This window comes from Engystomops pustulosus, chromosome 3, assembly GCF_040894005.1.
Source record: "Engystomops pustulosus chromosome 3, aEngPut4.maternal, whole genome shotgun sequence".
NCBI classification, from domain to species: domain Eukaryota; kingdom Metazoa; phylum Chordata; class Amphibia; order Anura; family Leptodactylidae; genus Engystomops; species Engystomops pustulosus.
Genome location: NC_092413.1, coordinates 27884816 through 27910808, shown reverse-complemented (window position 1 = coordinate 27910808; position 25993 = coordinate 27884816). Strand labels below are relative to the sequence as shown.

Below are 25993 nucleotides of genomic sequence, written 5' to 3'. Positions count from 1 at the left end.
AGTAAAATGTCCAGCAACCTCCCCCAAAAAATTATATGCTCCGCAGCCTCCCCTCACTAATGAAATGCCCAGCAGCCTCCCCTCACTAATGAAATGCCCAGCAGCCCCCCCTCACTAATGAAATGCCCAGCAGCCTCCCCTCAATAATGAAATGCCGAGCAGCCTCCCCTCACTAATGATATGTCCAGCATCCTCCCTCCACTAATGAAATACCCAGCAGCCTCCCCTCACTAATGATATGTCCAGCATCCTCCCTCGACTAATGAAATACCAGCAACCTCCCCAACTATAAAAGTGCCCAGCAGCCTCCCCACCTCATAAAATGCACGACAGCCACCCCTCACTAATGAAATGCCCAGCAGCCTCCCCTCAATAATGAAATGCCCAGAAGCCTCCCCTCACTAATGATATGTCCAGCATCCTCCCTCCAGTACTGAAAAACCAGCAACCTCCCCAACTATAAAAGTGCCCAGCAGCCTCCCCACCTCATAAAATGCACGACAGCCTCCCCCACTAATGAGATGTTCTTTATACAAAAAGAACATCTCAATAATTACCTCCGGTGCTCCCCGCAAATCCTCTTCTCCCTCAGCGTCCTGTGTAGCAGCGGGGTCACTCTTTTTGCACTTGTTCTTTCTACTCCTACACAAGAAATAACATCTTCTTCATTGAATTTGCAACCCGTTGCATCACATTTCAGCACAGCCATTAGTTACAGCTGATACTAGCAGAGATTCTATGTAACCCCGGCATGTTACAAGTGTACACAATGTGCCGGGTCCATCTACAAGTAAGCAGATCTGTCAGGACGGCTTCAGTTTCAAAAGAGCAGAACTGAAATGATCTTGTATGTACAAATTCTGCAGACAAATTTCATTTCGATCCAAGTCTCAGGCTGCAGGATCCAACTGCTCGGCTACAAATCAAATGATCATTACATCTGCCAGGAAATAACGTCTTACCAAAAGATAAGATGCCAGAAAATTAAGCAAATTATGTAAGATGAGTCAGACATTGTGAAGCAGCAGATACTGTATAATTTAATGTTCTAATGTCGTTGGCTCGTTTAGATTGTAAGCTTCGGGGAACAGACTCCATTACTATAATATGTATAAAGTTACAGTCACCGGATTCTCTAACCTTTAAAGGGGTTGTCCGAGGGTATAAAAAATTCCTTGTGTGGAGCGGGATGGGGCGGGTTAAAAAAATAAACATGTACTTACCTCACAGCGCCTTCCCAGTGTCCAGCGCTGTGATCTCTCTGGTCCACGCCCCATGTAAACAAACGTAAGGGTTTTTTTATACCCTTGGACAACCCCTTTAAAACAAAACGCTGACCTCTTCTCTTCCACTACAGATCCAGCAGAGAGCCTCAAGGGGTTGTCCATCAGAGGTCATCGATCTTTTGAGAACTGGCCACCAGTGCTCTAAAAGTGAGAAAATACTTGGATTTCCTTTCTTTGGCACTCCCGGCCAACATGGCGGCTACCATCACTCCCAATGTAGGTCGGTAAACCAATTATACTCCAATAGCATGCGCCTGCTACAGCCTCTGGCCGGGCCCTTTGAATGGTTGTAGAAGGTGCTTGCAATTGTCACCATTGAGCCTCTATATACCAACAGAGACCAGCAGGGTTCTGCAATGGACCCAAGCACCAGAAATATGTACGTGAAGTTTTTTTTTCTAGTTTCAAAAAAATATCTGCCAGACAACCCCCTTAAAGAGGTTTTCAGGATTGATAATTGACGGCCTATCCGCAGGACGTCCAGTAGCATCAGAGACGTTGGGGCAGATTTAGTTACCCGGTCAATTTGCGATCCAGCAGCGCGTTCTCTGTGAAGGATTCGGGTCTTCCGGCGATTCACTAAGGTAGTGCGCCCAATGTCCACCAGGTGTCGCTGCTGCACTGAATTCCATCGGAGTGCACTGAACTTCACCAAGCCTGGCCGGGTGCAGGTAAGCGCGTGTCAAGCGACACATTTTTTAAAACGGCCACACCCTCCGATTTCCGTCGCGTGCATGCCGGCACCGATGCGCCACAATCCGATCGCTTGCGCCAAAATCCCGGGCCAATTCAGGGAAAAATGGTGCAAATCAGTAAAATTCGGGTAAAACGACGTAAAAACGCGATTCGGGCCCTTAGTAAATGACCCCCGTTATCTACTTCAATGGTGCACATTTCTTAATTAAAAAAAAAAAACATTTATGTACAGAGTTGGGTTCTGGCGCCATATTATTTTTCAACTATCCCAGTACTGGTGCTGTTTTTTTTGTACTGGTCTGCAAATATGAACAAACTTAGTCTTGGTGCTGTATTTACTGTATATGGACTTGGTTCTGGTGCAGTATTTGTGTATAGAACTTGTTTCTGGTGCTGTTTATATGGTATGATCTTGGGTCTGGTATTTATCATGGTTCTGGTGTTTTATGTTCTACCTTCTGGATCTATGCAGTTAAGAAAATAATTTTGTATTTGGGATGTTAAAGAGGCTGTACAGGCGGTCCCCTACTTAAGGACACCCGACTTACAGACAACCCATAGTTACAGACAGACCCCTCTGCCCCCTGTGACCTCTGGTGAAGCTCTCTGGATGCTTTAAAATAGTCCCAGACTGCAATAATTAGCTTAAAATTGTCTGCAATGAAGCTTTATTGATAATTCTTGGTCCTATTACAGCAAAAAATTTTGAAACTCCAATTGTCACTGGGGCAAAAAAAAAAATTGTCGGGAACTACAATGATAAAATATACAGTTTCGACTTAAATACAAATTCAACTTAAGAACAAACCTACAGGGGCATATTTATCAGGACCTCTGCGCACAGCCACTGGCGCAGAGGCCCTGAAATAATCGCAAATGCTAGCTTATTGCTAGCTTTTGCGATTATTTTCCCCAATCCGCCACCTTCACGCCAGTGGGGCGTGAAGGGGCGTGAAGGGTCGTGAAGGGGGGGCGCGGCCGGCCGAGCGGGGGGGCGCGGCCGGACGGGAGTGGGCCGGCGCGGGGCGTTACTGTCCCGCGCCTGCGCACTCGCTGCTGCCGGCGACTTTTCATACGTGAAAAGTCGCCGGTTGCGTTTTTTTCTACGCCAGGGCCTGGCGTAGGATAAACGCTGCGCAACTGGCAGCCCGATACATGAAGAGGCAGAAGCCTCTTCATGTATCGGGCTGCGAATTTGCAGCGGCGGGGCTATCATACACTGGCGCACGAGCGCCAGCGTATGATAAATATCCCCCACAGTCCCTATCTTGTATGTAACCCGGGGACTGCCTGTATATGTATTTAAATGGATACATAAAGATTTACATCTAAATAATCTGTGCAGTTGGGTATTTTAAATTCTTATTTACTAATCCCTTATTTACCAAGGGTCCCGCGGACCGCACTTTAGTCGGATATTCCAATGTTTTCCGATTTGCGCCGCTGGGACAGGTATTTAGAAGGGAATTTTGGCACAAGCGATCGGATTTTGGCAAAATCGAGGGGCAGTCCGTCAGACGATTCGACTGATTTGGACAAACCACGGGATTTAACTTTAAAATTGTGTCGCATACAATGCACTTACATGCACCGGGAAGAAGATGGTGAACTCCAGGGGACCTGAGTGGGGTAGCGACACGTGCAGGATATCGGGCGCACGATCTTAGTGAATCGCGGCAAAGTGCATTGTTGTTGGACAACGCACTTTAGCGAAATCCTCTGGAGCGGGTAAGTAAATGTGCCCCATACAGTTGAGAAAGGTTAATTAAATCATTTTAGCATATATAAAATGCATTTTTCATATTGCAATTATATATTATAGTAGATATTAACAACCCCCACCCCACCCCCCGCGCGCTACATGATGGACTCTTCACTCCCAAAGTAGGGAGGTTGTTGTTAAAATATTGAATCTCCCCCCTGGCTGGAGGCTCGGTGTGTGAAACATCTCCTATTTGGGTGATTTTGGCAGTAAGCACTTGGACGTCTGCCAGTTCCATTCAAATGAATAGGAAAGTTACAGAAAATTCAGTGACAAATATTCCATGTGTGACTGTTATTGTACTGATCTGGAATAACATCCCAGACAAGTAATTAATCCATGGATTGGGTAATATCCCAGGTTTCCATTGCAAATCTGAAATACAGCAATTACCTTGAAGTCTGAGGAATGGAATTTAGAGGACCCTTCAAATGTCTGAGAACCTCCAGGAATGTGCATTGGTGACTCTCACTGACTACAAAGAGTACACATTCATTCATTGATCACGACCTGTTACTTCACATTCCTTTATGATAAATCCCTGGATATAGGTTGACTTTTTAATCATTAACATTTGCTGTTTCCGTCCATCAAAATTATATTGGGAACATATTTTAACCCCTTAACAACCAGGCCCTTTTTACTCCCCGATAACGTCAAGGGGAGCAACAATCCGAGCCAAGATGGCAGCGCCCACGTGATCAAGGGGTTAACAACCGTGAACGGTGCTAGCGGCGGGTGTTTGCTCTGTTGTGCAGCAAACACCCGCTGAGTATGAAGAGGGCTCGGCCCGTGAGCCCGCTTCACACTCCCCCTTCCACTACTGGATGTACCGTAACGTCCAAATGCAGTAAGGGGTTAAGGATTTGTTTTATGATGACAAACTAAGAAATAATTGCTATGAGAAAAATACAAGAATCAGATAATTGTAACCTTAAAGTGAACCTGTCACCAGGCATTTCATTTTTAGCTGGTGACAGGTAAAAGGAGCCTATGCTATGCTGATTTTAAAAATTCCTTTGTCAGCATTCTAAAAACATTTCAGTACTTTATAAATCCAGGTAATGTGAAAAAAAGTTTTATAAAGTACTGAAATGATTAAGAATGCTGACAAAGGCAATTTTAAGATATGCTCTAACATTACATATCGTCAGTAGTGATGTAATGATGAGTCAGTGTCATCCATATAGAGTTTATAGTAAAGGGAGAAGGAAATAAGGTGTGACATCATCTATGGTCAGTAGTGATGTAATGATGGGTCGGTGTTATCCATATAGAGGTCATTGTAAAGGGAGGGTGAGGAGATAAGCTGTGACATCATCTATTGTCAGTAGTGATGTAATGATGGGTCAGTGTTATCTATATAGAAGTCATTGTACAGGTAGGAGGAGGAGATAAGCTGTGACATCATCTATTGTCAGTAGTGATGTAATGATGGGTCAGTGTCATCCATATAGAGTTTATTGTAAAGGGAGAAGGAAATAAGGTGTGACATCATCTATGGTCAGTAGTGATGTAATGATGGGTCTGTGTTATCCATATAGAGGTCATTATACAGGGAGGGGGAGGAGATAAGCTGTGACCTCATCTATTGTCAGTAGTGATGTAATGATGGGTCAGTGTTATCTATATAGAAGTCATTGTACAGGTAGGAGGAGGAGAAAAGCTGTGACATCATCTATTGTCAGTAGTGATGTAATGATGGGTCAGTGTTATCTATATAGAGGTCATTGTACAGGGAGGGAGAGGAGATAAGCTGTGACATCATCTATTGTCGGTAGTGATGTAATGATGGGTCAGTGTTATCTATATAGAGGACATTGTACAGGGTGGGGGAGGAGTTAAGCTGTGACATCATCTATTGTCAGTAGTGATGTAGTGATGGGTCAGTGTTATCTATATAGAGGACATTGTACAGGGAGGGGGAGGAGATAAGCTGTGACATCATCTATTGTCAGTAGTGATGGGTCAGTGTTATCTATATAGAGGACATTGTACAGGGAGGGGGAGGAGATAAGCTGTGACATCATCTATTGTCAGTAGTGATGTAATGATGGCTCAGTGTTATCTATATAGAGGACATTGTACAGGGAGGGGGAGGAGATAAGCTGTGACATCATCTATTGTCAGTAGTGATGTAATGATGGGTCAGTGTTATCTATATAGAGGTCATTGTACAGGGAGGGGGAGGAGATAAGCTGTGACATCATCTATTGTCAGTAGTGATGTAATGATGTGTCAGTGTTATCTATATAGAGGACATTGTACAGGGTGGGGGAGGAGTTAAGCTGTGACATCATCTATTGTCAGTAGTGATGTAGTGATGGGTCAGTGTTATCTATATAGAGGACATTGTACAGGGAGGGGGAGGAGATAAGCTGTGACATCATCTATTGTCAGTAGTGATGTAATGATGGCTCAGTGTTATCTATATAGAGGACATTGTACAGGGAGGGGGAGGAGATAAGCTGTGACATCATCTATTGTCGGTAGTGATGTAATGATGGGTCAGTGTTATCTATATAGAGGACATTGTACAGGGAGGGGGAGGAGATAAGCTGTGACATCATCTATTGTCAGTAGTGATGTAATGATGGGTCAGTGTTATCTATATAGAGGACATTGTACAGGGAGGGGGAGGAGATAAGCTGTGACATCATCTATTGTCAGTAGTGATGTAATGATGGTGTTATCTTCCATTATAACTAAGCTAGTTTCAGTTTTCTAGGTCTACGCCTTTAATCTGTATTATTAATAGGGACTGATATGTATATTTAGAATCTCCTTGTGCGGACACATTGTATACACTCAATGTCACACATTTATGATGATCAGATTTCCCAGGAATGTGATGTGCACTTTATGCATTATTTAATCCATCAAGCATTGTGCTTACTCAGAGCTCTATTCATTAGCAGATAACATGGGGCAGGTAAAATGAAGTCCTCTCTATAGAAGACGTCGGGTGAGGCCTGAGGCTTAGATGAACAGGAGAATATAATACCTGGAAGCCCTGCGATGGTGACGAGCGCAGTCACTGACCTAATTACAGGACATACAGAAAGTATTACATTTTTCACTCTTTGTTTCATTGCAGCCAATTGGTAAGATCAAAAAAGATTTTTTGCTCAATAATGTATATTGTGCATCTCATCCTGACAGCAAAAAACAGAAATGTAGATATTTTGCTAATATATTAAACAAGAAAAACTGAAATATATAAGTATTCAGACCCTTTGCTCAGTATTGAGCTATTAATCTGGGTGCAGCACTGGCTACTAGGGCATTGAGGTAGCTCTGTGACTACCTGGGGGCAGCACTATCTACTGGGACATGGGGACAGCATTGTGACAACCTGTGTGCAGCACCAGCTATTAGGGTATGGGGGCAGCTCTGTGACTACCTGGGTGCAGCACTAGCTACTGGGAAATTGGGGCAGCATTGTGACTACATGGGGGAAGCACAGGCTACAGGAACATAGGGACAGCATTGTGACTACCTGGGGGCAGCAGTGGCTACTGGGCCATGGGGGCAGAATTGTGACTACCTGGGGGCAGCACTGGCTGCTGGGACATGGGGCAGCATTGTGATTACCTGGGGGCAGCATTGGCTACAGGGACAGGGGGGCAGAATCCTGACTACCTGGGTGCAGCACTAGCTACTAGGGCATGGGGGCAGCACTGGCTACTGGGACATGGGGGCAGCATTGTCACTATCTGGAGGCAGCACTGGCTACTGGGACATGGGGGGCAGCATTGTGACTACCTGTGGGCAGTACTGGCTACTGGGACATGGGTAGCAGCATTATGACTTCCTGGGGGCAGCATTAACTATTGGGACTACTTGAATAATTAGCAGCTAATTATAAATCTGTTTTTCAAGCGATCCCGGCGTTCCAACATTAAAGAAGAACACCGCCTGGATCAGGATGAAGAGAAACACAGGTAAGTATCTGTAATTTTTTCTTTGTTATTCAAGCTCTCGCCTAATATGATGGCCTGAATATGTGGTGCTGCACAAGGAACCTTATTTAAACTCTCATACGAGCCCAATAGAACACTCCTTCAACTCCATGGAGATGAATGGAGCAGGACGGTCATGGGTGGCTGTCTCCTCCATTAATCTTCGGGAGTGACGGGGGTCCGACTGAGGTACCTTGGACCACATCGGACCCCTTGTTCTCGTGATCTTATCACTGAGACCCCCACCGATCACCACATTAGACCTTATCCTGTGGGTAGGGCCTAAATTCGTACATGGGACAACCGCTCTAACCAAGATGACCGCCGACTCCTCAAGCCTTAGGATCCCGGGAGAGAGGGTTTTCACCTGATCTATGGGGGTTGTTTACCCGTGAGTGTGCTGCAGAGCGGCACCACCAAACACCCACAAGGAAGACATACCCACTCCGGAGATACAGGAACACAGGTATTTACCTACAATGTGTGATCGGTGGCCACAATAACAATAACCACATCCGGGCGATTTGGATGTTTTCTTTCCCTTTTCCAACTTTTGATATGATATATTATAACCTTCGTTTGGCCCTCTACAGGGAGTGTCAATCTTGTCACTTTGTATACACATTATGTAAATATTTATTTAAATATGCATGAGGTCATTATGATGTCACATCCTGGGTGTGGATAAATACCCGCCTTGTAACACTATGTAATTGCTTGAAAATGGCTCTATTAAAGGGAACCTGTCACCAGAAATTGACCTAATAAACAATTACCAGTATGTTGTCAAGAAGCCGAACACCTTCCAGATATTGTTAATTTCATGGTCCAGTGTGGTGGCATCATCCAGAAAATCAACTTTGAAGTGAGATGTAAATTAGTTGTATAAAGTCAAAGAGGTGGAGATTTTTACATTTTACACTAGTTTTTACACAAGTCAAGCTCTCTCTTCCTCAGAAAGCTCTCTTTACCATAATTGATGGTCCTGCATCCAGAGACATCACTACCAGATCTTCTGAAGTCTGATGCATGAGAGGAGGTGTTCAGACCTTGACTTCAGTATTAAACTCTCCACCTCCTTGACTTTATACAACCAAATCACTTCTCACTTCAAAGTTGATCTTCTAGTTGATGCCACCACATGGAAGAAACATAAACCAGAAGGTGTTACACTGTTTGACAATATTCTGGTAGTGGTTTATTCGGCCAATTGCTGATGACAGGTTCCCTTTAAAGAGCTAAAACGTGGCTACTTTGTACCACGGGTGAATACATTTCTACTATTTTTGCTGCTTCCTTGCACTTTCTCTACCAGTGGATTCTGTAGATCCATTGGGGCAGATTTACTTACCCGGTCCATTTGCGATCCAGCAGCGCGTTCTCTGCGGTGGATTCGGTCCAGCCGGGATTTACTAAGATAGTTCCTCTGACGTACACCAGGTGGCGCTGCTGCGCTGAAGTTCCCCGAGGCCCGCCGGAATGCCCTGAAGTTTTTTTTTTTTTTTTTAATGCGGCGGTTTTTCCTAATCCGTCGGGTTTTCGTTCGGCCATGCCCCCGATTTCCGTCGCGTGCATGCCAGCGCCGATGCGCCACAATCCGATCGCGTGCGCCAAAATCCCGGGGCAATACAGGGAAAATCGGGGCAAATCGGAAATATTCGGGTAACACGTCGGGAAAACGCGAATCGGGCCCTAAGTAAATGACCCCCATTGAGTCTGGTTGATTGAAGCCTGCAGCCATCTTTTGGCCAAGATCCTTAGCTTTCTCATTGTGCTGCTCCAAACACTGCTGTTAGTATTACTACACTACTCTTTATATATGTGTATTGCTGTGGTCATTGTATGTTCTATGATCACTGACACCCGACGAGATCATAAATTCCAATTTACAACAAAAAATATTACCATATAACACTCTATAATAATACAGCTCTGACATCTTTATGGAGCTTTTACGTTACGTGCATTGTATTGCTTTACTTGTTACATGTTTTATAGAGCACAGTAAAAAGAAGGAAGTCTATCATGGTGACTGCTCAGGAGGTTATACGAGTTATACAACAACTATTACATTAAAAATCATTGAATAATTTAGTCCCCAAAAAACACCAGGACTTGTATTGTCAGCAGGTACTTGATGACATTGGCACCGGGGGAATTTGAAGCCCAAGTTTTCCTCTTGTACCTCAAAACTTTCCTGAACTATTTTCTTCCAGTCAGCCTGATGCATTTTATTAATGAAAGACTTTACTATCATTGGGCCATACCATTTCCAGGAAGGGGTGTACTTGATCCCTTGCAATTTTTTAAGGAAATCTACTATTAAAATTCAGCATGATAAACCAGGGACACTTATTTTAAGATCCAGACACGGTGACTGTGGTAATCTTATTATATGTGTTATCCATGACCTCCTTACTACTAAAATCAACTTTTATCATTCTGCAGATGAGCCAGAAGCGTTTGGGGTGGGGGCATCACCAGAGTCTCTCCATGCTGTATGTTTATTGGTTGTTACACTCTGCAGAGTATTTCCCCCTCCTACTATGTAAGATTTCAGCAGGCAGAAGAAGAGGGGGGAAGTGCCAAGGGAGCAGTGGGAAGGGAGCAGTGAGAGTGTAATAGCCTGTGAAGCTATGCCACAGAGGGGCTCTAGTAACACCCCTCAAAGGCCTTCTGGCTCATTAGCTTAATTTTAAAAGCTTATTGTTGAAGGTAACAAATATAAGAAGGTTCCCACAGTCACAGTGCCCTTGATTTATGAGCAAGTGTCTCTGGTTTATCATGATGGATGATAGTGGTGGATTTCCTTTATGTCAGCTGCACGGGTATGTCGGGATCCAAGCTTTCTTAATACACACTGGGGGTCATTTACTAAGGGCCCGATTCGCGTTTTCCCGACGTGTTACCCGAATATTTCAGATTTGCGCCGATTGTACCTGAATTGCCCCGGGTTTTTGGCGCACGCCAAATCGGGGGGCGTGGACGAACGAAAATCCGCCGCATTTAAAAAAAATTGTGTCGCGAAAATTTCACTCACCTTCATCCTGGATAGGCCGGTGTATTTCGAGGCATTCCAGCGGACTTCAGCGCAGCGGCGCCACCTGGTAGACGTCGGAGGAACTGCTTTGATGAATCCCGGCCGGACCCAAATCCAGTGCAGAGAACGCGCCGGGAGAGTAAATCTGCCCCACTATCTCTGCCCCTTTGTCTTCTTCCCATGCCTTACTCTAGACCATAATATTGCCCCAGGATGAAGGACTGTAAACCAAGCACACTGACATACTGGTGTGTGCCCCTTGTGGCAGGATCTGATCTTTTTTTAGCTTCTTATTCCCTGTTTTTTTTTTACAAAAAAAAGGATATTAAAATTATGCACATTTGTCTCCTGCCAGAGGGGGCACACACCAGTATGTCAGTGTGCTTAGTTTACATACCTTCATCCTGGTGGTAGATGTCCTTTAACCTAATCTGCTATGATACTATAATCTTCTTCTATTTCTTGTTTCCCATTTGCTAAAACGAAGTGATATGTTTTTAATATTTGTGAAACCCCCATTGTGTAAGATGTAGACCTCACAGTGGAAGACCATTAGTATCTGACGTATGCCAAAGGCTTTTACTAAAAACAATATCCACACAGTTTACCCTGATGCAAAAAAAACAAAACACTCAGAGGGGTGAATTTATCACAGCACATACACCTGAATACCAACGTACAAGCCGTGGTTTAATCACGATTTCGGAAAATTGTGACTGTTCCGCCCTCTACACCGATCGGGCAGGGAGGGGGTGGAGCCAGGCCCTGGGATAAGCCAGCATAAGGATGCAATACTTACAGACTAAGCCAGGTTCAGGTGTAGGCTATAGATCAGTTCTATGCCAAGTTGGAAATGGCGTACAACGGATATGCGTCCGGGGAGTGTACTCTCGACTCCACAAGATGTATCAAGAGGTCGGATAAGATATTGACTCCGTACCCTGTAAGATGTAGAGAAATTGTACCCCACGCTCAATCATCGCTCTCGGATAAAATAGTGTATATATACTGTATATAAACCTGATTTTCTTATCCTCTCTTCTCGCTCTGTAGAAAGTTTTTTTATGTGACACCAGACAGTTTTAGTACTCCCCCCCCCCCCCCTTGTATCGTTCATGAACGTAACCCAGATCACTTGGATCCTCATATTGGATCAGGTTCAGAGGTCAGGGATATGTTTATGGAAGAAATAGAAATGTCTGTGCAGGTCCATCGCTTCCCGTGGTGGCCCGCAACAAGTGAATCATAGAAAACATCTTCATCCTAAATGGATATTATCATGGGTTATGTTGGAAGAAAAAATAAATATTGTTGTAATAAAAGTACTTCACACAGTAAATTGGGGGGGAAAATATAGAACCAATGATGAAAATTATGACAATTTTCATGATAAATAAGCAAAAATCATAATATTCTAACCATAGATTGTGTATGGGCTCCAAATAATTCTATAATAAGACACATTCCTCACACAAAAAAAGTTGCGTGGAAATAATTTTTAAAGAAGTTTTCTTATGACCATCTACAGGTAGGAATAGTTCACACTGTTAGCACTCCCCCCTCCCTCGAACTCAAAAACGAGACTCACATATATCTCTGTGACCACCATTCCACTCCACGTCTAGGAGATTGAGGAAAATGAGAGAGGACCACGTGCCATCAATAATTGGCTGCTTTTTGGAAATCCCATTTAAAGGACATCTACCACCAGGATGAAGAATTGTAAACCAAGCAGACTTACACACTGGTGTGTGAACCCTCTGTCAGGATCCGCTCTCTTTTAATCTTCTTATGCCCTGGTTTTTATGAAAAAAAGGGATTAAATATTATTTTTAACACCTATGGAGCGCAGTGCCCCTGAGGATAATTTGCATAATTTTAAAAGCTTTTTTTTTTTAAATTAAATCAGGTCATAAAATGCTAAAAGGACAGCAGATCCTGCTAGTGGGGGCACACACCAGTATGTCAGTGTGCTTGGTTTACAATCCTTCATCCTGGTAGTAGATGTCCTTTAACTACATGACACCTTATGACCATTACAAAAAAATAATAAAAATCTCACAGTCATTAGTTAATCTATTTTAGATTGCCATAATTTACAGGGCTCATTCAATCTTTAGGTTCCTTTTAGTTATTGATCTTTTCCCCATAATTACCGTATATACTCGAGTATAAGCTGACCCGAGTATAAGCCAAGACCCCTAATTTCAACACAAAAAAACTGGGAAAACCTACTGACTCGAGTATAAGCCGAGGGTGGGAAATGCATTGGTTACAGCCTTTCAGTATATAGTCTGCCAGCCCCTGTAGCATACAGCCTGCCCAACCCCTGTAGCATGCAGCCTGCCCAGCCCCTGTAGTAGGAAAAAAAATAACACTGTACTCATCTTTCCGACGTCCCCCATAGGTCCTCTTCTGTCTCAGACTGTCTCAGACAGAAGAGGACCTATGGGTGACGTCAGAAAGGTGAGTTTTGTCTTTGTTTTTAGTTGACTCGAGTATAAGCCGAGTTAGGGTTTGTGAGCACAAATTTTGTACTTAAAAAATAGGCTTATACTCGAGTATATAAGGTAGATTGATTAATGGTAACGCAAACACAGTTTACTGCTTGAACTTTGGAAATGATAACATAATGAGTAAATCATTTCGACCATCGTGTTCATGAATTACGATCAAATACAATTTACTTCGCAGAATATAACTCAGTACAATATTCTCCTAAACCAGATAAATTCAAGGAACTATTCTATACCATGCTCCGATAAAATTGGAGGGTCTACCAAAATATCTCCGGTTATACCTAATCACAACATAGTGCTGCTCACCCCCTCCCTTTCCAAAGAAACGAGCGGCTGCACCGCAAACCTAGGCAGGCATAGGACCTGTACTCCAAATTACAGCACCTCAGCACTCCGCACCATCACCTCAATGGGGGTTGTGAGCTAGCTGCCATTTTTGTGGCCAACTCAAGACCCTCTGATTCATGGTCATGTGCATGGGGTTTTAAAGGTATGAACTTGGGCTACATGCAAACATGTACCATATATACTCGAGTATAAGCCTAGTTTTTCAGCACAAAAAAATGTGCTGAAAACCCAAACTCGGCTTATACGCGAGTAAAAAAAATATATATATATATATCAAAACTCATCTTTCTGGTTTACCCCGCTGCTGGCTATTTACTGGGAGATATGAGCTGGCAGACTATATACTAGGGGGCAGATGGTGGTTATATACTGGGGAGGCTGTGACCAATGCATTTCCCACCCTTGGCTTATACTCGAGTCAATAGGTTTTCACAGGTTTTTGTGGTAAAATTAGGGGCCCCCGGCTTATACTCGAGTGTATACGGTATTATCGGCTGGCCATTTGAGGGTCACTTGTGGCAAAAAAGTGTGCCCCAAACCCATCAGGAATAAGACCTGACCCAATATTTTCAGATCAGCGAGTTGGCTCACATACAGATCTCTGGAAACCTCAACTGTTCGTATAAGCCCATACAGTTGTGTGCATGTAGCCTAACCCAAATGTAATGAAACTGCCATCTACAGAAGCAATGGCCTATGAAATAGGGTGTACTGTGTGACACATAGTTAATGGGTTGAAAACACCCCACCATTTGACAAATTTTATTGTAAAACCCACATTTAGCCCCTAAGGACATCATTTTTGTTTTTTTGCAATTCCATTTTTCACCCCTGTATTTCAAAGTCCTACAGAAGCATTAACCTATGGAATTGGACATACTGTGTGATACAAAGTTAGTGGGTTGAAAACACTCCAACAAGTTGAGAAATTTTATTATAAAACCCCCATCTAGCCCCTAAGGACGACATAATTTTAGTTTTTTTGCATTACTATTTTTCACCACCGTATTTTTAAAAGTCCTACAGAAGCAATGGCCTAGGAAATTGGGCGTACCCTGTGATACATAGTTAGTGGGATAAAAACACTCCAACAAGTTGATAAATTTTATTGTAAAACCCACTCATAGCCCCCAAGGACGCCATCATTTTTGTTTTGTTTTTTTTGCGTTTCCATTTTTCACTCCCTGTATAACTTTTTCTGTTATCAGAAATATAAGAAAGTTTTTTTTTTTCCTGCCAATCAAATTGGACTTCGTTGTGACTGCATTTCATTTTCCTGGACAGTTACTGGAAGGTTTAAAAAAAAAATAAAAATTGAAAACTGATGAAATTGAAAAAAAAAAACATCTGTACCAAATTCTTGTGGACAGTTTTTACAGCTTTTACTTGACAACTCAAAATGTTTTTTCTTGGGTTGGTACGATCACAGGGATACCAAATTTTTATAGGTTTTAATAGATTGAAAATTTTGGTGCAAAAAAAAAAATTCTCTTTATTTTGCCACATTCTGAGGCCATTAACTTCTTCAGAATTCGGCGTATGGAGCTGTGTAAAGTGTCATGTTTTGCGGCTCGTGATGGTGTTTTAATTTTTACCATTTTGGGGACTTTTCATCCTTTTCATCACTTTTTATTCAAATTTTTTTATGTGTTTGAACATTTGAGCACTATTTTCCATTATAGCGTTCAACACTGTAGATAACCGTTTCTATATTTTGATAGATCACGACATTTCAAATACGGAGATACCCATCACCCAACATGCAGACTGTTGCTCGAATCACCTCTATGGCACTGATGGAGCGGTAGAGCCAATGGGCAACTAGCATCCCAATTTATTTGGGATGCAACGTGATTTGCTCACCCTCTCCATTCTTTCGGGGTACAGTCTGATCCATACCGAGACCCCATAGATCAGTAAGTTTGCCACTATCCAGTGGATAGGGCCAAAATTTGGTCAATGGACAACCCCTTTAAATACAGTAATACGTAAATAATATTTAAAATATACCCCCACCCCATGGATCGCAAATATTTAACTCTTAGTTTTGAAGTACCATACAAAGTTCTAACATCTTCTATAATCATTATCTAAATGGAGTACAGGCTGTCCCCTACTTAAGAACACTCGACATGCATTCGACCCCTAGTTACAAACGGACCTCTGGATATTGGTAATTTATTGTCCTTTAGTCCTAGGCTACAATGATCAGCTGTAACAGTTATCAGAGGCGTCTGTAATGAAGCTTTAGTGTTAATCCTGGTTCTTATGGCAACCCAACATTTTTAAAATCCAATTGTCATAGAGACCAAAAAAGTTCTGGCTGGGATTACAATGATAAAATATACAGTTCCGACTTACATACAAACTCAACTTAAGAACAAACCTAAAGACCCTATCTTGTATGTAACCCGGGGACTGCCTGTATACGTTATAGTGTAATACAGGTGGTTCCCTACTTAAAGGGGTTCTCCGGAGGTGGAAAAACATGGCTGCAGTCTTCCAAAAACAGCGCCTCACCTGACCATGGGTAGTGTGTTGTATTGCAACTAAGCTCCATTCATTTCTATACAGCTGAGCTGCAGTACTGGCAGTAACCATGGTCAGGTGTGGTGCTGTTTTTAGAAGACTGCAGCCATGTTTCTCCACCTCCTGAGAACCCCTTTAAGGACACTCAACTTACAGACAATCCCTAAAGACGGACCCCTCTGCCCCCTGTGACATCTTGTGAAGTCTCTGGCTGTTACTACAGGCAGTCCCCGGGTTACATACAAGATAGGGTCTGTAGGTTTGTTCTTAAGTTGAGTTTATATGTAAGCTTTATTAATAATCCTTGGTCCCATCATAGCAAAACATTTTTGAAACTCCAATTGTCACTGGGGCAAAAAAAAAAATTTTTTTGTCTAGAACTACAATTATAAAATATACAGTTACGACTTACATACAAATTCAGTTTAAGAACAAACCTATGGAACCGATCTTGTATGTAACCCGGGGACTGCCTGTAAACTGGAAATATGCTACAAAAATAGAAGAGAAGCAATAAGAAAATAATAATAATAAAAAAAAAAACAATACAAACCCCCCCCACTCAATTTCATCCCCCTAACAATTGGATTGTCTGCATGTAATTCTCTGTAATACAAAGCGTCTGATGAATCAATGCAGATCTCCTTGTGAGGTTATAGAAAGGTGAAATATAAATACATTACTACCAAGGGGAAAATAGGAGATTGATGAGAGGAGGCAAAAATTTAATCGGACATAATAGTATTCTCAATCCTGAGCCACACAAAAGCCATTACCAGAAGACAGTGACAGAGGTGACCCCTGACCTCTTGTATCCCTCAGACAAATAGATTTGTATACTTTACATTCTCCATGTAGTCTTATGGCGTTTATGTAATATCACTCATCACATCAGTCCCGGGCTCCAGTGGGGCCAAAAATATAAAGTTTTCCATCCGCAATTAGGAATCAGGACATTTTGGCTCTTATTGCTCAGAGTAAACAGGTTTTAAGTCTTCAAAATACCTGGAACCCTCACAGATTACAATAATGGGGGTCCCATTCTTACCAAATTGATGGAGCAGCCAGTCAAAATCCATCATGATAAATCAGAGACTTACTCATAGATCCAGGCACCGGGACTGTGGTAATCCTCTTATACGTGTTATCCATGGCCTCCTTCCTTCTAAAATCAACTTTTATAATTATGCTAATGAGCCAGAAGGGCTATGGGTGTTGATACCCAATCCTGTCTGCTGCATCTTCACAGGCTCTTACACTGTCCCACCCTTCCCTCTGCCTGATGTAATCTCACTGCAGCATAGGAAAACTCAGCACACAGTAAGGGGAGGAAGTGCTCGTGCGCAGGTGCAGGGGACAGTTTAACAGCCTGTGAATCTACAACCTGAATCTAAGAGTAAGTGCCCCTGGTTTTTCACACTTGATTTTGAGCATAGATTTAAATGCACCCCATAGGAGTTAAAGTAATATAAATTAAAAAAAAAAATTTTTTCTTTATACTCCTGAAACATGAAGAAAATCTGATCTGCAAGGAACAAGTGATCTAATAAGACTTTACTAAGCCTCCATGCACCTATCCACAGAAGCACACGTGTGCCATGATCTTCTAGCCCAGAGGAAGGGGAAGGGGAAGGGTGATCACTGTTCACCCCCTCCCCTCTCCATAGCAAGCTGAATCATGGAAGGCACAGGACCTGCTCTAATTTCTGTAGAGAGACTGCACGGGATCTTCGAATAGTGCAAGTCTATAGCTGCCGTCAGATTGCTGCCAACTAGTTCCTGGCCGCCTGTCCTGGACGTCTGAATGAAGCCTGAAAGGGGTATTGCCATTTCAACAAGTAATCAATATTGTTTGAATAATGAAACGTTATACAAAATTTCCAATATACTTTCTATAAACCAATTCTTTACAGTTTTCTAGATCTCTGCTTGCTGTCATTCTATAGAAAGATTCATTGTTTATCTCCAAGAAACAGAAATCTGACCATGGTCACACAGGTGCGCGGCTCGTTACATCCCTGGTCATGTGATGTCACACAGGTGCGCGGCTCGTTACATCCCTGGTCATGTGATGTCACACAGGTGCACAGCTTGTAATAACAGAGTAATCAGAGCTGTGGGATATAACGAGACGTGCACCTGTGTGACAGATCACTATGGTCAGATCGCTATTCACGGGAAGTAAACAGACGCTTTCTATAGAATGACAGCAAGTAGAGATCTAGAAAACTGAGGAATTGATACAGAAATTAATGGAAAATTGTATTTTTCATCGTTCAAAAAACAAACAAAAAAAAACAAAAACAAACAACATCACACACAGACAACGGGAGTCGACGTAGAAACTCTTTAATCATCACGGAGAGATGGAACCCATTCCTTCAAGTCCAAGACCTGTAATTTTTTTTTTTATTATAAAAACATCTAGGAATGTGCAGAAAATAAGAGAAATAAAAATATGTAAAACAAAAATAAAACAAATTAAATTGCTACTTAGAATTTGACATGTTAGGGTAGAAAGCCATGGAAACCAATATATTCCGATTAGCAGTTCAGTAGTTCTAATAATAACAACAAAAAAAGCGAAGGAAATTCAGAACGAGAAAAAAAAAAAAAAAAAAAAAGGACAAAACTCTATGCAAAAGGATAAACAGTGCAAATACATATATAAAACAAATTTATGTACACATGTGGGCAGACTGTTTGATGGGGAAAAAAAAAATAAATAAAAAAAAGGGGGGGGGGGGGGGAGAGATGGGGAGGTTACAATCCATATTTTTGTGGTCAGTAGTGTGACTATGCTGTATCTGTATGCATCATGCGGTGATATCTTTGTCAACCGAAACGAAAATGTATGATGAAGCGCAGGCCAAATATAACCAAATTCTGCAAACGTGTTCTCTCCCATTTCAACTGTTACCAAGTTAAAGGACATCTACAACCAGAATCAAGTACTGTATGCAAATGAATCTGAAGGGCTCCAGGCTCCAAAGGTGTTAATGGAGTCTGGAGCCCCTCAGGCTCATTTGCATACAGTCTTTCATCCTCGTGGTAGATGTAAATGATCAAATTCATGACCAGGACAAGTAACAAACTAGTTACCCACTCATCCCACTCCATGCCAAACCAGCATATGTTTATATGGCATCAACAGTTTAGGACTGCGGTTGTCCACATGCATTTTTTTTTTTTTTTTATACAGGTCTAATATTTAAAAGGGGTATTCCCATCTGAACACTCGCATTTAATTTATTTGCCATATGTAACATTTCTTCAATTGGGTGTTTAAAAAAAAAAAATGTTCCTGTGTGAAGATAATTTCTCAAATGTTGCCATGTTGTCCCTTAGAAACGAGATAGCTTCCTTGGATACGACCACCCCACACTCTGGTAGTGGTGACCAGGCATGCACTATTGAGCCATGTCTGACCTCCTGGATTCAGCGATCATTACCACTGAACGGCTAGGGAACATACAAAAACCTTTGTTTCTTTGGGCAATCCCTCCAGCAGGGGTGGCCGTCTCCAAGGATGTTTATATCATATATGACAGATTAATGAAAATGAACGTGAATGCCCAGACGAGAATACCCCTTTAAGCTTATGAGCAGCATGATAGGGGTAGTAATTATTTATGCAGCATGTAGATGTGCGATTCACTAAGCCACTACTGTATACTGCAGCAAGTTTTTTTTTTTTTACGGTCCCATCACATATAGCATCAGGAAACTTTACAACAGAACCGCAAAAAAAAAAAAATCTGATCATTTTGGGTTTACAGCTCTCCTGAAAACCTGTACGCCATCCCAAGGGCTTTCAAGAGTCCTCACCGGAACAAAATAGAAATTCTTTATAAATATTTTAAAAATATATATTTAGATTTTAGGGCACCCTAGTTCAGAGGACAAACACCAAGGAAACCCATTATCAACCTACATGAGAACAGGATTCCTTTTACAGGTTACAGTGTATACCGTAGGCAGGTCACCAGTATATGGATATGCTGTAACACCTTCCACTGGACATTACGATAGATCCTGATAAAAGCCACGTGTGAAAGCGATTCACATGATTATGTCACCAGCGCAGCAAGACCTCTACATGATGTGTAGACAAGCCCCTCCCCTTTGCCATTTACAGCCCATCTTCACTGAGTATTTGCATATTCATACGTTTGAACACAAACTTAAAGGGGTTTTCCTAAGAAGGAAAGTAAGGCCCTATCCACGGGATAGGCCCCAACTTGCTGATCATTGGGGGTCTCAGTGCCAAGACCCCCCAAAGATCACAAAAACGAGGGACCCCTCATCGCTCCGTCAGATTAATGGAGCAGACAGCCGTGCATGACTGTTCAGCTCCATTAATCTCTATGGGGCCGACGGAAATTGCTGAGCCTGAACGCGGTTTTCACGATCTGCGGGGGTCTCAGCAGCGAGACTCCCGCTGATCAGCAAGTTACGTCCTATCCCGTAGATAGGGTCTCACTTTCCTTCATGGGTTCTCCATGTAGTGTCTCACACCCATGCAGACTTCAGGTGTCTAGAGATACTAGTAAGTAGCGGGTCCTGCTTTGTAGTTGATAACTGTGCCCCTAAGGTGGCGCTGCCTGAGGCAAAAGACTCAACCCCTGATTGGACCCTTTGAATAGATGGGATTTCCAGACAATATAGATATGAAAAATGCCCACATTATTGTGAACTGAATGAGCTCTTACTAATATAGTAGTGAGCAGACACGGAAGCTATAAAGAAATCCAAAGAGAGTTCATCCAAACCAACACAAGCTATGGGCACACAGCATTGACAATAGCAAAAAAAAAAAAAAAAAAAATACTCCAAAATAACCTGCTCGTCACAGAATCCTGTATGGTGGCACCCACCAGGTCACAATGTAACCACCAATATGTCACTGTGTGCCTCTACAAACTTGCTTCTGCTATTATAATGTTAGGGCTGATTGTGTAATGTACAAAAGGTCCGCCCCTTTTAAGTGTAACCACACCCATTTACCGTAAAGCAAAGCCCCCTTGTTGTGAAAGTCGTAAAAAGTGTCTAAAAATATGAATACCTGTAGTGCAAGACATTATTATTGGTGCAATGTACCCCAAGATATTGACACATTTTCAATAGCAAGTTGACACTGCCTCATTGGTCAGATTTCACAATCAACCTGGATTTCTACTTTTTTTTTTTTTTTTTTCCTTAAAACATGAAGAGGAGATTGTCAAATCCCCAAAACCAGTGCATCTAAGGGACATCTACCACTAGGATAAAATTCGTATGCAAATGAGCCTAGGGAGCTCCAGGCTTCATTAACAGCTATGGAGCCCCTGAGGCTCATTCGCATACAGTCCTTCATCGTGGTGGTAAATGCCCTTTAACAAAAGTCAGGAGAACAAGTCATCAAGAAGACCTATGAACGGCTTTGACGCAATAGTCACACATTTTACCAAGACCAAGGTTTACAAGTAAGGGGCACTTTTAATAGGTAACAGTTTTACTACAGACATGACTTCTAGACGGACTGACCCTTCGCTGCCATCAGCCGGAGCATGGATTTCACAACCTTGTGATCACATTAGAAAAACAAAACAAAAATAAGTGTGCGTGGTTAAAACATCCAAAAATTCTGCTCCAAACAAACAGGTTTTCCAGACATAATTTAAGACAAGACCATCTGAAACAAAGAAAAATAAAAATGCGAAAAAACATGAAGGAAAATTAAAAAAAAAAAATCTATAGATTTACAGCCTTTCCGGGCAAGCGAGACCTTTGGAGACATTCAGTGTGACAAAGTCCTCATGATATAAGCAGTGCAAATCAGAACATCCTTCGGCAAGGCGTAGACCACGCGCCTCCCTCCCCACCTCAACAGTTCAAACTAGAGTCCTGCAACCTGGACCAAATCTTAATCATTTCTTGGGGTTTCCTAGGATGGACCAAAATTAAATTGGAATAGGAACAAATGTTATTTTTTTGTTTCTCGTCTATATCAAAAGTCTTGAACCCCTTGTGTTTCTGTGGAGCAAGTCCAAGCTTCTCAAGGCACATTCCAGTATAGACGTCGTCAATAGGAAAAAAGAGAACTCTCGATGTTGCGTTGTAAAGTCTAAGAGCCAGATTGCCCGAATAAAGGAAGCCTCCGCCCCCAGCGTAGGCCGGGTACGAACCTTCATACATACTCTCCGGAATGTAGTACTTTAGCTTTTTGTCCCGGTGAGGTCCGGCATCCTTGATCACATCCCCAACAAATAAATCTTTGGCTTTATCCGTAGACAACGTCTTCAAGTAATCCAGGATCTGATGGGTATTCACAAAAACGTCATCGTCTCCTTTAAAGATGTACTGGACATCTGAACAGGAATGGCTTACCCACTTTAGAAAGAGAACTTCTTTAAGAGTCAAATTAAAGAAAGTGTCCTTATAATCCCAAAGAAGGATGTCCTTGTACTTGTCACTTTCATATTTTACCAAGCCCGAAAGATTGGGATGATTGTCCTCCTGAGGAGTATCTCCAAGGAGAAACACCCTGACAACAGTCATGTTGTTCACCTTCAGTTCCTTGCCCCAGGACTCCCGTATGGCTTGGCGTCTATCGAACTGCGGTGTAAGGGACTTTATGGCCAGCAGCAAGAAAGGCTTCTCCTTACACTTCTCTGGCTGGTCCAACACCAGGGAGTAGTTCTTACATCTTAAATAATAAAGGAAGTCTTTAAATCTGTCGGGTAAGTTGTCAAAGTCCTTCATTTCAGACTGTACACTTGTATCCTTGTCACACGAATTTAGGAGACTTGCGTTGGACGCCAACATCTCCTCCACCGTGGAGTTATTGAGCAGGTTAAGGATGGGGTTGTACAACCGGTCGAGCTTTTGTTGCTCTCTGTTCCAATAGGCCCCGCTTGCTGCCCGTTTCTTCCAGAACCCACCACTGGGTAGCAGAACCTGTCCTTTCCCATTTTTGTCTTGGCTGTCGCTCTTGGATACTTCGACAATGACGTAAATGAAAAAATTTACCATCATTAAAATCCCCACCAGTTTTAATCTTCTCCTTCCAACACTCATTTCTCATACCTGCAAGGGAAGAAACAGATAAATTAGGTAACGCAGACAACACCATATGTAACATCACTAGTTTTTCCTTGAGGTTAAAGAGGTCATCGTCTTATTTGACATTTATACATTATGATAAATCAAGGCTTCGCAATACTGCATCTCCCCCAAAATTATGCCCCTGCAGGATTTTTCAGCCTTTTCTACGTAGGATGAAAATAACGTGACTTGAGAAATACACCTTAATCACCGGGGACCTTCAAACTACTTTATCTTCAGAATCTACATCAACTAGAAACAAAGTATTGGTGTCATTTTAAAGACTCATTTGCACAAGGATTGCATTTGTAGGCTCAACAGTGCCGGAGATCTACAATTTTCAGACTATGAAAATTGTAGATCCCACTCCTCAATAACTATGAATATTTTAGAGTCTGTGCAGCCAAGACACACACAATGGTAAATTCTCCTGACAAAATGATACCAGAACTGTATTATCAAGTGTCATGGTACACAAAATGAAAGCCCTTTGAAATGTGCCTCCCTACAGTCAGTTGGAAGCAGCAGATTGTAATGGCTACAAGCTGCTACATGGACAAGAGGGAATTATCTGAAGAAAGTGCCAGATATTAGGTCAAAAAATTAACAATGTTTGGAGAATTATGATTGTCCAGAAGATGTGGAGATCATAGCAGTTCAAACCCCATCAGAGTTGTCATCTATGGAGAGATGGGCCGCCTCTGTTCCAACTTGTAAGGTAGGTATGTATGCATGCATGTATCAACATCAAATCCACATTGGGCCAACCATACCACTGCACCACTGCTTCAGGCCTGTTGACTTTGCCCTACCACTGGCATTTTAAGAAGAAAAATATATATCTCATTTCTATGAACAATATAACTGAAGCCTTTTCCTTCAGGCATCAAGGAGTTTAGAGTCTCAGGTTTAACTCTGCGTTAAAGAGCAGGCACATAAAAGGCAGGAAAAAAACGAAAATTCAAAACGGCTCCTCATACCAGAGGCCATAATCAGCTCACAACAGAGAACCAGGCCAAGAAGTGTCAGACACGCAAGGAATTTATTACATCAGTACACGAGCTGTTGGTACTAATCCACCAGACTGCAGGCAAATGTCCCCAACTGTGTTCTCACAGACGTCCTTAAAGTCACCTTCTCAAGAAGCCACCCGGCCTCATGGATGGCCAGTGCTCCAGTATATTATGTAACGGCCAGACTAGCAATCACTTTTAGGCTTTCCGTTTCAAACCTGGTACTTGGTTGCCATGATCATCATATGACCATCTGTGACCTGTAGGCAATGAATAGCAAAGACAAGCATTCGTTGGGGCTCGAACTGAAGGGATGTCCACTTTGTCCTTCCAGTTAGAATGGAGAAAAAACAAAACAAAAAAAACACTCGTCAATAGGTTCCTGGGACCACCAAGAAGAAGCACAGAGATAGGTCTCTAATGACTTATTTGTCTTTATACACAGGGGGCTGGATGTGGCTGTGTACATAATACTGTACAGCTCCTGGGGAAAAGCCACTTGTTCCTACCAAATTGTGCTCCGCTCTGACTGCAGCAGGTCCAGGCAGTTCTCTTGTACCTGGGGGAATACGATGCCGGCTCCGAGTCACATGGGAAAACTCAATACAAATATAATACTGATCACACAGCACCTACTGTGACACCCTAAAACATGGCTAATGAGTAGTCCCCAGCACCCTGGTTAGTAAGAGGTTAATAAGGTAGCAGCATCTGCTTACATCTAACCATACATCAGATGGTGTGCCAGCCGTCCACTAAATCACACAATGCAAAAATAATGGAGAGGAAAATCAGGCTAAAAATAACCTAAGAAAAATCACAGTTGTCGGTCGTTCCCCTTCCACAGCAGGTGCCATGCAAATATCCAGGTACGAGCCAGGTTATCAGCGGCCGCTGCGAATGAGCCATTGCTAAAGGAAAGAAGATAAAAATACTTTTGGTTGAATGATCCGGCCATCGAGAGGATTCTCATGGTCCAGAGTTGACCACACAGAGGAGTCGATCACCTTGACATGACTCGGGTAGGTGTGAAGCCTCCGTACTACAAGCACCAGATATGGAAATAACCCACAAAACATGTCGCCTCCTGTGATTAAGACTTTCCAAAATCCAAAGAAAACCACAAAGTAAAACTAGATGACCAATAGTTCAAGCACAGAACACCACATAATATATTAGGTATTCACAACAACATCAAGGAAAGTGAACAAGGAATAGTAACCAACCACCACTTCATAAGAACCGGTAACCCGAAGACTAGACCATCTATGAACAAGTACAGATGGTGTAACCCCTTGGGAAAGTCCACGTGGGACAACTCTGCTGTCAACCCCCTAACAAGGAATAAAATCCCACAAGAAACGCATAAGAGCAGGTCACTCAAAGACGAGACCATCAACCAATACAGGAAGCGTAACCCCTAGGGCAGTGATGGGGAACCTTTTAGACACCCAGTGCCCAAACTACAACAAAAATCCACATATTTTTCGCAAAGTGCCAATGCGACAATTTAAGCAGTAACTTATTACTCCCTGCTCTTTCACAGGTTTAGACACCAATACAGTAGAAAGAATGAGAAGAAGTTTGGATTATCATTGTAGCTTCCTTCTGGTGTCCTGGGCTGCCTGGGACTGCAAGAGGCTTTGAGTCCTGTCTGGCAAACCCTGCCCTGGGGTGATGGAAAGGGTGCCCATATAGAGGGCTCTGAGTGCCACCTCTGGCACCCGTGTCATAGGTTCACCATCACTGCAC

General features: G+C 42.5%; 1 protein-coding gene across 1 annotated transcript; it reads right to left on the bottom strand.

Moving 5' to 3' along the window:
• Positions 1-21600: 21600 nt before the first annotated feature.
• Positions 21601-23232, bottom strand: B3GNT2 (UDP-GlcNAc:betaGal beta-1,3-N-acetylglucosaminyltransferase 2). The gene has a single exon (XM_072140363.1). It carries the CDS (start codon positions 23199-23201, stop codon positions 22008-22010), a length of 1194 nt encoding a protein of 397 aa, XP_071996464.1. The 5' UTR covers positions 23202-23232; the 3' UTR covers positions 21601-22007.
• Between the last annotated feature and the right edge of the window lie 2761 nt (positions 23233-25993).

Excerpts from the sequence above, each read along its gene's own strand:
- B3GNT2 (XM_072140363.1), bottom strand. The coding sequence starts at position 23,201 with ATGAGTGTTGGAAGGAGAAGATTAAAACTGGTGGGGATTTTAATGATG.